The 12,051-nt window shown below is 45.2% G+C and overlaps 1 protein-coding gene across 1 annotated transcript in view; it reads right to left on the bottom strand.

Moving 5' to 3' along the window:
* Positions 1-2,990: 2,990 nt before the first annotated feature.
* The window catches only part of gabra2b (gamma-aminobutyric acid type A receptor subunit alpha2b), a gene marked incomplete at its 3' end in the record, with an annotated part of 51,187 nt that continues 42,126 nt past the window's right edge, over positions 2,991-12,051 (bottom strand). Inside the window, exons 6-8 of the mRNA XM_084456304.1 lie at positions 6,422-6,574; positions 4,358-4,560; positions 2,991-3,296 (exon numbers count right to left, since the gene is read on the bottom strand). Coding sequence (XP_084312430.1) covers positions 2,991-3,296; positions 4,358-4,560; positions 6,422-6,574 — 662 coding nt within the window. The remainder of the gene's footprint in view (positions 3,297-4,357; positions 4,561-6,421; positions 6,575-12,051) is intronic.

Below are 12,051 nucleotides of genomic sequence, written 5' to 3'. Positions count from 1 at the left end.
GGCTTGAATGCTATCAGCTCAAAAGGCTTCCAAACCAGATTCAATCTCCAACCTTGATGACTGTGTTCAGATTGTTTTCCATCAGCCCTGAGTAGAGTCAGAGTGGAACGAACAAACAGGAACCATGTCTATCTGTCTCCCGGGGAGGGGGCCATAATCAAACCCTGACACGCTTACACCTCTACGCCCGGGCAGCCCGCCATGTTTGCTTGACTTCACACAACAGCCAGAATGAGTAAATGGCATAAAAACATAAAGCATTCAAACATAAAACATGGCTGCAAAAATCTACCATACCAAACGACCACCACGATTATTTTATGACCACGGTAAAAATGTCTGGCCACTGTCATTGAATCCGGGCTTGGACCTCCTATCTAGGCTTAGATTTTATACTGTATAACCCCCCTCCTATCTGGGCTTGGAACGTACACAGAATAACCCCCCTCCTATCTGGGCTTGGATCTTACATAAACCCCCTCTTATCCAGGCCTGGATCTTACAGTATAACCCCCTCTTATCCAGGCCTGGATCTTACAGTATAACCCCCTCTTATCCAGGCCTGGATCTTACATAAACCCCCTCCTATCCAGGCCTGGATTTTACAGTATAACCCCCTCTTATCCAGGTCTGGATCTTACAGTATAACCCCCTCCTATCCAGGTCTGGATCTTACAGTATAACCCCCTCCTATCCAGGCCTGGATTTTACAGTATAACCCCTCCTGACTTTGGGAACTCACAGAGACAGCAAGGAAGCTGTTCAATATCATAGACTTTATTCAGATATCCTCAGTCTTTTAGCCCACATCTTTTTAAAGAATTACAATCAGAGCAAGTATAAAATAAAAAAACAGACTGGACGGGAGTGAGAAAACAGTAGGATTTCTAACATTTTGACAATATGCATGGAAATGTGCCGTAATCTCCGTGGATTACCCTCGGTGGTCCTGCACATTAAGGGATTGTACTACTCCAATGAATTAATTTAATCAGAAAATAAATAATTACTTCAGTAAACAAACAAACAAACAGATAAACAAACAGATAAATAAATAAATAAATAAATAAATATACTTAATTCAGCAGTGATTGTGCCATCTTCAAAGGCAAATATATAAAGGAAGGAGTCTTCTGCCTGTCTGTCTGAATGTAGCCTACGTCTTGAGAACCGGGCATTGTATGAAATTAAAATCTGCCAGGTGTATTGCTCAGAACCCAAGGAAGCGAAGTGTTGTGTGGGGTTAGTTTTTTCTTGAGAAAGCTGCAATTGAGCAGTTCTCGAGAACGCTACTGCCACTGTTATCAATCCGACTGTTCCGAACACATGTTTTGAAGTTGTTTGGATTCTCAAGAAAACTGAAAGCAGCAATACTGGAGGCCAGAGAGCACAGTGCGCACATTTAGAACGGCACTGCTCTAGTCATACTATAATGGAAGGAGTCTCTTTATGTCTGCCTGTGTTTTGATTTTCTTGAGAACTGGGCACTATATGATGCTCAGGAGGTGTATTGCTCAGGACCCAAGGAAGTGCTAGTGTAAAGTTGTTAGAATGAGCGGCACTGGAGTAGCTGCAAGCAGCAATACCGGAGACTAAGCAGTCAGCCTGTTCTGAACAGGCACGTTTTGAACGGACACAAACTAGTATATCCAATTCTGTGATAGCTTCATCCATCAGATTATTGCTGTAACATTCCATTTGAGACATGGAGCATGTCATACTCCCTCTATGCCCAGCAGTGTAGTTAGATTGTTTGGCAAATAGAGCTAAAATGATAAGATAGTGTTGACCCCAAAGTCATGAATTAGTAACACAGAAGTATTCACCCATCCACACGCAAAATTAGTCCATAGGACCTCTTATGGCAAGATAAACATGTAATTATGAAATGTGCATGTACAGATTGGTTAAGAGTCAATACATATACTGTACACAGAACCAGTACAACACTCAATTGGATGAGCATATTGCTCACACATTCTAACCTCTAATTCACATTTATAATATAAGCCTATGAAAAATATAGATACATTATTAAAATGTATATAAAGGTGTATAAGACTAGTACAAATACTGGTCCGATTTCATACTTCGTCTACGCTGAAGCACTTGGGGTTGTTTTGGTCCATATCTGGGTTTTTACACTTCTTCAACGGCAAAATATGGCTAGATATATCTGAGCATTGTAGACCACTTACCACTCAGGTCATACAGTACAAGATTGTTGTAAGAAGATATGTCTAAACAATGATGCTAGATTAAGTGAATGCCACTTCTTTGTATTGTTAAAACTGGAATGTAGATTTTTCAGTTTGGGGAGGATTGGTTAAAAAACAAAAAAAACAATCATGTGAAAAAACATTTGCTTGTTAAAGAAACATTAATATAACACACTTCATGCAAACTCTCAATGTGTGATATAATCACACTGCGTGATACTGTATGAACTATGCTCATATTCATTTTAGTTCACATAATATACAAAATTGGCTTCTTTTTTTGCATCGGCTTGTACAGATAAAAAGCTAATTTCAGACCAAAATTTAGAATTCAGTACACAATGAGAAATGTTAGCCAACAAAGTAATACAAAAAATAAAAATAAAATTGAACATACCAGTATAATTCAAGAAAGCACTGAGTATTTATTTTCAACTTTTGTCTTAAATTGTTCGTTTTTAATAGCAAATGCGCCTTTTAAAACAAAATGCCACATAGTGTATGGTAAATACAATGCACATAAAATTAAATAGTATTTACTGATTATATCACCAAATATACAGAACTCATGAATATAAATACATAAACATTTACAAAGGCAAGTTATTTCAAAAGCACTGCAGAAAGTGGTGTAGAAAAAGAGCAGATAGAGGGTGTCAACGCAGTCCAGGGATTGACTGTCTGCTAAGCTCACATGTAAGCAGTTACTGGTTGTATTTGGTATGTCTTTTAGTCCCCAAATTATGATACAATACAATGTACAAGGAGTCTTTAGTTGGAAGGGATCAAATCCTTTATGACAGGTTCCCTGTTCAGGTATGTGGCCCAGTAGACCAAGTTGAAACTCCCAAACAGAACCGGGAACATTATTCTGGACATCCTATCGATTTTGCTCACACTGTTGAATGTCTTCTTGCTCTCTGCAGCTTTGCCATCTGCCTTGGTCTTGTTGGGCTCGCCGACGCCCCCCTTGGCGATAGTAGGCAGTCCAGAGTCCTTGGTTATGTTGGGGGCGTAGTTGGCCACTGCCACTGCATAGGCATTGTTCTTCTTAATCACAGATGCCTTCTCTTTTTTCTGTTGGGGGACCAAAAGTTTAGAGGCAGTCATCAGACCTGTCACTGTCACATCCTGTCCAAGTTTATAGATGAATGGGCAGAGCGAGGCTGTTAATGAGAGTTAATGGGATCTGGGAAAGGCTAATGCATCAATCTAAATGCAGAGCAGTGGCAGAATGAAGACCTGCAAGCTCTCAGATTTACTGACAAGTTGCAGCGTCGACTTTTAACTGCCAACCATCAACTGCAATGTCAACATTTTAGTGTTTGTCTTTACCATCTTAAAGATCGCTAGCAACATTGAGTCACAATGGTAACTGATATAACAATGAACAGAAAGTTATATAATAAGTACAGAAACAACCATCTGCTTCCACCGCTCACCCAGACTGGTTTGTAGGAGCACACATAGCATTCTGTAGTTAGCCTCAGCACATTAGTTATCACCTGACCTGTCCAATAGCCTGGGTGCTACGCAGGTGACAGGGGGCTGAAAACAAAAGGTAAGCTGTGCTGTGCCTGCACTCAGGAAGATAGCATCAAAATGGCTTAATCTGTGTCTTCTCTCTGCCCACACAAGCACACAGTGGAAACACCACTGAAAGGTTTTTAGTTGAAGTACAGTACAGTGAAGAGAATCCAGCCAGTGAAACAACGAGGCTTATTGAAAGGCACACTCAGCAATTAAGTGCCTTCTATCAACTCCTGCAAACTATGGAGTCCAGCAATAGGCATTTACATGCTGGCCACACTTAAGATTCCAAGTTGTTTTTACATCCTGATCATAACGTACAGTAAAAAGGCATATTTCTCTTTTCTAGGACCAGTCTGACAATTATTCCTTACAGACATCCATGCATATGCCTTTACTGCACATCCACATGCATACTGTTCAGGTCTAGTGTTGCTTGTGTTGCAGTGTTGCATGCATATTGTGTTGCCTCTGGCTGAATGCATATTATGCAAGCACATTTAAAACCCCTTTAGTTATTTCATTATAGTGGCCCCTTCAACACATAAACACCTCTATTATTTCTCTGTGAACATAAAGGCACCAGGCCAGGGGTGGGCGTTGTTTACCTTGTCATTCACAATGCTCTTTCCGTCCCAAGCCCAGCCTCGTTTTGTGAAGTAGTTGACAGTGGCGAACTCAATCAATGCAGAGAAGACAAAGGCGTAGCAGACGGCGATGAACCAGTCCATGGCGGTGGCATAGGCCACCTTAGGTAGCGAGTTACGAGCGCTTATACTCAGAGTGGTCATAGTGAGCACCGTGGTCACACCTGCAGGGGCAGAACACATCAGCCCCAAAGGGCAGAGAGAAGTTAACAGCTAAGCAAGGAGATCTGTATTTATCTCCACATTTATCACAGAGATTATTGGGGACTGCGGGTCAAATGTCATCTGGAGTGACATTATAATGCTGTAAAAACCTGGAGTAGAACTTAACACCATTGTAAGGGATTTGGTTCGGTCCCTGGGCTGAACCTTGCCCTTTAGCATGTCCTGCTCTTTCCTTGGGCTAAGCTTGCACAGGTCAGCTGTTCCTAGTTAAAGTTGACCTTTCAGTGAGTTGCTACTGCCTTGTGGGGTCACTACTGTATGTGGCCTTTTGAGATAGTTCATATACTTTGTTCGACAAATATCATGTTTCCGGATTGTTGATGGGGACAGTTTCCTTTTTGTAGCATAGAGTGCAAATAAATGCTGCGTGGAGTGAGACATTCATGTGAAAACATCTCAAACAACTCTATGTTAATGTTGAGTTATGGCCATGTTGTGGCTTGCCTTTCATAACTTGCAGGCTCAAAACTCATCTCTTGAAGAAGCCTGACCCCGACCCATCCTCTTAGGCACCTATGTAGCCTATTTGTATTTTGCTGCTTTTGCATTTTGACTTAAGCACTAGATTAAATTCCTAGTAATTTGTTTAGAAAGAAGATGCATTTGTGAAATTCTGGCGAGTAGTGGTAAATGTAATTATTGCAAGTCGCTTTGGATAAAAGCGTCTGCTGAATGACTGTAATGTAATAACTTTTTTTTTTTAAGGGACAAAATAAACCATCTTCTCTACCAATGGCAGGTGGGATGGCATTTTTAGAGCCAACAACCAGAAAAATGCTTTGAATATCTTGAACCTACTTTTCCTCATATCTGAAGAGGAGACCACCAAGGGTACACTAGCTGTAGCAGAGGAATAATGAGCAGGATTTAAAAGGGTCTCAGGCCATCCAACAAGCTCCTCATTTTCAGAGTCAGCCCAAATCAAATTCAAACAGAGCCCGATCCATTAAAGCTGTTGGCATAACTTCACCATTAGCAATTGGAGATGTGCCATAAGTTTCACTCTGTCTCAGCCCAGCTAACAGCGGACACACATTACCCTACCAATAGTCTGGCTCAACGGATGTAGGTTTTGGCAATAAACCTTGTAATTCGTTGTCACACTGCCCAATCAGTGGTGAGTCTGGCGACACAAATGAATCTGATTCAGCCGAGCGATTCTCTCGGCACCAATCAGATTAGATCCAGACTATTTTGCGGTGATTGGTTTAAAGAAATACTGCATTTCCCCCCCCCCTATTGCAGAATGGTAATATGTCCAGCCAGACCTGTCTCCGGCTGTGTGGAGATAGGTCTGGCTATGCAAGACTACCCTACACATAAAGAGGTAAGTTAAATCCATACAATATTACAAATATATGCGTGTTCAGGAAGGAAAAATTGTGAGGTTGGTGGTGGCGATGACATGAATCACCTACAAGTACCAAAGTACTTCTGTTGACTGGCCAAGTCTTGGGTATGTATTATTAATATAACCAGCCATTTGGCCAATAGTGTAGTTGATTTGCTGCACGACATTGGATACCGGCTCAGTGTTTGAGGCTGTGGAACTGCATCACTTTGGTGTTGCTCAGCACCAGAAGCATACGGGAACCCTCCACTGGGACTCGGTGTGGGCAAGAAACTGATACACACTTCAGCCTGACTCCCAGCAGGAGTGGCCAACAGTGAGCTGCAGATGGAAGATCTGCATGATCGCCTCTGGGACGACTGACCACAGCTAATCTACCAGAGAGATGGAAGTACAGCACAGTAGTCTGGGAGAGAGACAGGCCAGGGGATAGGAGACACCGTACTCACCAAACACAGTCCTGGCTGGCACCGACTCTCTGTTCAGCCAGAAGGACACCTGGGACAGGATGACTGTCATGATGCAGGGGAGATATGTCTGGATCACAAAGTAACCAATCTTCCGTTTCAGATGGAAATGTGCTGTCATGACGGTGTATTCGCCTGTGGAAGAGGAGAGGAGTCATGGTTATTTTTAGTGACAGGACATGTTGTTCAGATGTCATCATTAGTCCTTTTAGGTTTGAGTTGAAATTATTTGCCATTATTTGTAGACAGTGTAGACAGTGACAATGCATAACTGTACAGTAGCATACTGCACTGACTGTATTTCCAAAAGCATTATAAGGTTCTTGAGTTTTATTGAGACTGTATGTGTTCAAACTGAATATCCAGTTCAGCTACAGTAAGTTAATCAGGGCATTCTACGTCATAGCACATAGGATGATAATTGTTGTATATCTGTGAGTGTGTGACACAATAGTATAGAGCGCCATATATTATGATTCTATATTCACAATGCAAAACTGGCGAGGCAAACCCGCTAACGAGGATGTGACATGTTGCCAGTGCTGTAGCACAACTTCTGACCGAGGATAACTCAAAGAAAAGCTCAGATTAGACATGAGGAGAAATAGATGTGTGTTACCCATGGCAACAGAACAGAGAAATACATCTCCTTTTCTAGGATTCCGCAATGAAGGCCTTAATACTGCCACTTGGCAAGAGGGAACTCCTTTCACCAGAGCAGGGGGGGGGGTTCAGTCTAGTCCCAAAAGAACCCCTCTTTTATTCAAGTGCACTTGCTGTATTTTTCCTGATCACGTGGCATCCTATTCTCTCTCTCTCTCTATCTCCCTCTCTCTCTCTCCCCCCTCCTCACTCTCTCTCTCTCTCTCTCACAGACAAACACACACACACACACACACACACACACACACATGCTTCCCGGCTCTGGAATTTAAAGAAAATGAGCAGCTGTACTCTCAGGAACATATAGAGTTATATATCTTCTGTAATTTAATTTGCATGACTGCCCTGATGCCTCTCTTATGTGGAGGGAGGGAGGGAGGGATGGGAAGAATGAGGGAAGAGGAATCTGTGAGATGTGGCAGGACTTTCTCCAGAGGAGCTTATGAGCCCTTCGCTGTGAGAGGGAAGATGATAATCACAGCATGGTCACTGACGTAGGAAGCAGGGTCCTCCGCCAACACGATCCAGCGCCTTGCTCACAAGCAGCTATCTGCAGGAAAAGGCTCCCAACAGAATCCATTAATGGAAGACAATAAGCTTCCAGGTCTGCTGAGCTGTGGCTTCACGTGTATAATAGCCCTTGATGAAGAGCAGCACTGCTGCAAGACAACAGCACTGATCTCCACCGAATGTCGCTGTTCATTTGATACAATTTAACAAAGTGACTGCTGTCTGAAGTCTGAGAAATAGGAAGAGCAATAACAAAATATCAGTGGAAAAACAAAACAAAACACGGGAGCACATTTTGTAAATGACAACAGTAGCAAGAGCATGTGTCATTTTAGAGTGAGAGGCGTGACTCGGTCTCACTCTGACACCCTCCTCGGCTGGGGCTAATTGAGATAGAAGACAGGGCTGCACACGGCTGACAGGAAACATATGGCTTTAACTTCCTGTCTGCACTGATGAGATGCCAACAGTTCCTTTCCATAGATGCTAATGCCAATGCCCAATGAAGATGGAGCATGTTGTCTTAGATGGTATCCAGGCCAGGTCTCATAGTCTGACTGAGCGCTGAAGAAAGCACAGAGCATGCTACAGTATACAGGAATGGACAGCTTTATGATAAAGAGGGAAGGCATCCCCCTCCAATATATATGGTGGTTATGGCCTAGGGTAGGAAGTAGGTAGGTAAGTAGGTATAGTAAGTAGGTACAGTAGGTAGGTAGGTAGGTATGTAGGTAGGTAGTACTATATTATACAGTAACACTCCTGTCCATTAGGTAGGTAGAACTATATTACAGTATACAGTAGCACTCCTCTCTATAGGTAGGTAAGTAGGTAGATATTGTAGCACGCCTGCGAGCGCCTGGTGGCCGGGCCCATCCCGAAAAAGCGACGTGGAGACACCATCTCATCCTCCATCCCGTGGACCCACCACCCACAGGAGGAACTGTTGGGGTCGGGTGCGCTGCTAACTAGGTGGCAGTGAAAGCGGTGGGCACGGACGGACTGGACCCGAGCGGCAGAGGCTGGCTCTGGGGACATGGAACGTGACCTCGCTGGGGGGGAAGGAGCCGGAGCTTGTGAGGGAGGTGGAGCGATACCAATTACACCTGGTGGGGCTAACTTCCACGCACAGCACCGGCGCCGGAACCAAACTCCTGGATAGGGGTTGGACCTTGTTCTTCTCTGGAGTTGCTCACGGTATGAGGCGTAAGGCAGGTGTGGCTATACTAGCTAGCCCCCAGCTGAGCGCCTCTGTGCTGGAGTTCATCCCAGTGGACGAGAGAGTGGCCTCCCTGCGCCTTAGGACTGTGGGGGGGGGGACTCTGACTGTGGTTTGTGCTTGAACAGCAGTTCGGAGTACTCAGTCTTCCTGCAGACCCTAAGTGGAGTCCTATTTGGGGCTCCTGCAGGGGACTCCACTGTCCTATTGGGGGACTTCAATGAACACGTGGGCAATGATGGAGAAACTTGGAGGGGCGTGATTGGGAGGCATGGCCACCACAATCTGAACCAGAGTGGTGTTTTGTTGTTGGACTTCTGTGCTAGTCACGGTTTGTCCATAACAAACGCCATGTTCGAACACAAGGATGCCCACAAGTACACCTGGCATCAGAACACCTTAGGCTGAAGGTCGATGATAGATTTTGTTATCGTATCATCTGATCTGAGGCCATGTGTTTTGGACACTCGGGTAAAGAGAGGGGCAGAGCTGTCCACTGATCACCATCTGGTGGTGAGCTGGTTTCGATGGCGGGGAAAACCTCTGGACAGACCTGGAAAACCCAAGCGTGTAGTGAGGGTGAACTGGGAACGTCTGGAGGAAGAGCCTGTCCGGAGAGATTTCAATTGCCACCTCCGGCGGAGCTTCTCTGGCATCCCTGTGGAGGTTGGGGACATCGAGCATGAGTGGTCAGTGTTCAAAGCCTCCATTGCTGAAGCTGCGGCTGGGAGCTGCGGCCAGAGGGCCATAGGTACATCAAGGGGCAGTAACTCTAGGACACCGTGGTGGACAGCAGTGGTCAGGGAAGCCGTCCGACTGAAGAAGGAGGCCTTCTGGGATATGTTAGCCCGGGGGACTCCAGAAGCAGTTGCAGGGTATTGATTGGCCCGGAGGGCTGCGGTTGCGTCCGTGACCAAGGAGTGTGGGAGGAGTTCGGAGAAACCATGGAGAAGGACTTTCAGTCGGCATCAAAGTGTTTCTGGAAGACCATCAGGCACCTCAGGAAGGGAAAGCGGGGGACCATCCAAGCTGTATACAGCAAGGAAGGGACACTGCTGACCTCAACTAAGGATGTTGTTGAGCGTTGGAAGGAGCACTTTGAGGAACTCCTGAACCCAACTAATCCACCCTCTATGATCGAGGCAAAGCCGGAAGATGATGGGGGGTCATTGTCAATTTCCCTGGAGGAGGTCACTGAGGTAGTCAAACAACTCCACAGTGGCAAAGCCCCAGGGACTGATGAGATCTGTCCAGAAATGCTGAAGGCGCTGGGTGTTGAGGGGCTGTCTTGGTTGACACGCCTCTTTAACATTGCGTGGAAGTCCGGGTCAGTGCCAAAGGAGTGGCAGACTGGGGTGGGGGTCCCAATATTCAAAAAAAGGGGACCAGAGGGTGTGTGCCAATTATAGAGGCATCATATTACTCAGCCTCCCAGGGAAAGTGTACTCCAAGGTGCTGGAAAGGAGCCTCAGATCGAAGAGGAACAATGCGGATTTCGTCCTGGTCGTGGAACCACCGACCAGCTCTTCACTCTCGCAAGGATCTTGGAGGGGGCTTGGGAGTTTGCCCAACCTGTCTACATGTGTTTTGTAGACTTGGAGAAGGCTTACGAACGGGTCCCTCGAGAGGTCTTGTGGAGGGTTATGCGGGAGTATGGGGTGAGGGGATCCCTACTTAGGGCCATCCAATCCCTGTACACCCAGAGCGAGAGCTGTGTCCGTGTCCTCGGCAGTAAGTCGTCTTCCTTTCCGGTGGGGGTTGGCCTCCGCCAGGGCTGCGCTTTGTCACCAATCCTGTTTGTGATTTTCATGGACAGGATATCGATGGCGAACAGCCCATATAATGTACATTCAGAGCATAATATTCCACTTGCTAATTTTGCGTTAAGTTGCAGTGAAGGGTGAGAGGTACAGTAATGTTTTTGGTGGTTTGCGTGCATGTGTGTGTGCCTGTGTGTGAGCGTGTGTTTGTCTGTTAGCAGGATTACGAAAGAACTACTGAGACGATTTTCACAAAACTCAGTGGAAGGGTGTAGCATGGTCCACCAAATTTTGGAGTGGATCCAAATCACGGGTCGGTTCCATGGGTCGCTTAAACACAGCCGGACTGCCTATTCACTTTCATTGATTTTTTTGGGACTATGATTATGCAAAAACTACCAAACTGATTTTCATGAAAGTTAGTGAAGAGGTGTATCATGGGTCACATTAGAACCCATTCAATTTTGGAGCAGATCCGAATCACGGGCCAGATCCACGAATGAAAACAAAACTTAGAATGAAGCCAGCTTCCTATGTGGGGGTGTTAGAGACATGGGGTTTGGACTGGGGTGTGTGGGGGGAGAACTCGGAGTGCATGCATTACCCCCTCTGGCTGTGACCCAAGGGGGGCTCCACAGAGCTGGCCAAATACAGCCACCCATTCACCTCTAGTCATTTTTACCTCTACCCCAGTGAATCACGAGCCACCCAAACACGGCCCAGATGGCCATTCACCTCCATTAATTTTTTGGACTAGGATTACACAAAAACTACCACACTGCTTTTCATGAAACTCGGTGCAGGCATGTAGCATGGAGAGCCGGCCACAGAGCCGGCAAAAAAGACACCCATTCACCTCCAGTCATCTTTTGGACTACGATTACACAAAATGAAAACAAAACTTAGAACGAAGCCAGCTCGTGTCTACTAGAGACATGGGGTTTGGACTGGGGTGTGAGGGGGCACAGACAGGAGTGCACCGCACTGCCCCACACTGGCTGTGAACCGAGGGGGGCGCCACAGAGCTGGCCAAATACAGCCACCCATTCACCTCTGGTTATTTTTTTCCGAACTTTCACGGAATTACAAAAATTGAAGTTGAGTTTTCTCTGCTTAATGATTTCAGGTGTACCGACATTTACTGAAGCATATCTTATTCAAATATTAACATATTTCAATGCATGACACATCATTTGAAAGCTTACAATTTACACTTTCATTATCTGTAAAAAACTGAAAAACGACCGTGGCAGACATCAGGACCAAACCTCCAGTGTCAGTCACATTTATGCAGTGCTGCATGTGTAATTTCACAGTGAGTCATCATGAACAAGAGGAACGGTGGCAGTGACATTTGACAGTTGTTGGGCAGCCTCAGTAAGAAAACAAAGGTAAGAGCAGTGAGAAAATTTGTAATGTTACCAGTCAGATGATAGAAGTATGGTAGTACAAAAGATGAG

Source organism: Borostomias antarcticus (assembly GCF_949987555.1).
Source record: "Borostomias antarcticus genome assembly, chromosome: 22".
NCBI classification, from domain to species: Eukaryota; Metazoa; Chordata; class Actinopteri; order Stomiiformes; family Stomiidae; genus Borostomias; species Borostomias antarcticus.
This window is presented reverse-complemented; position numbering and strand designations above follow the sequence as displayed.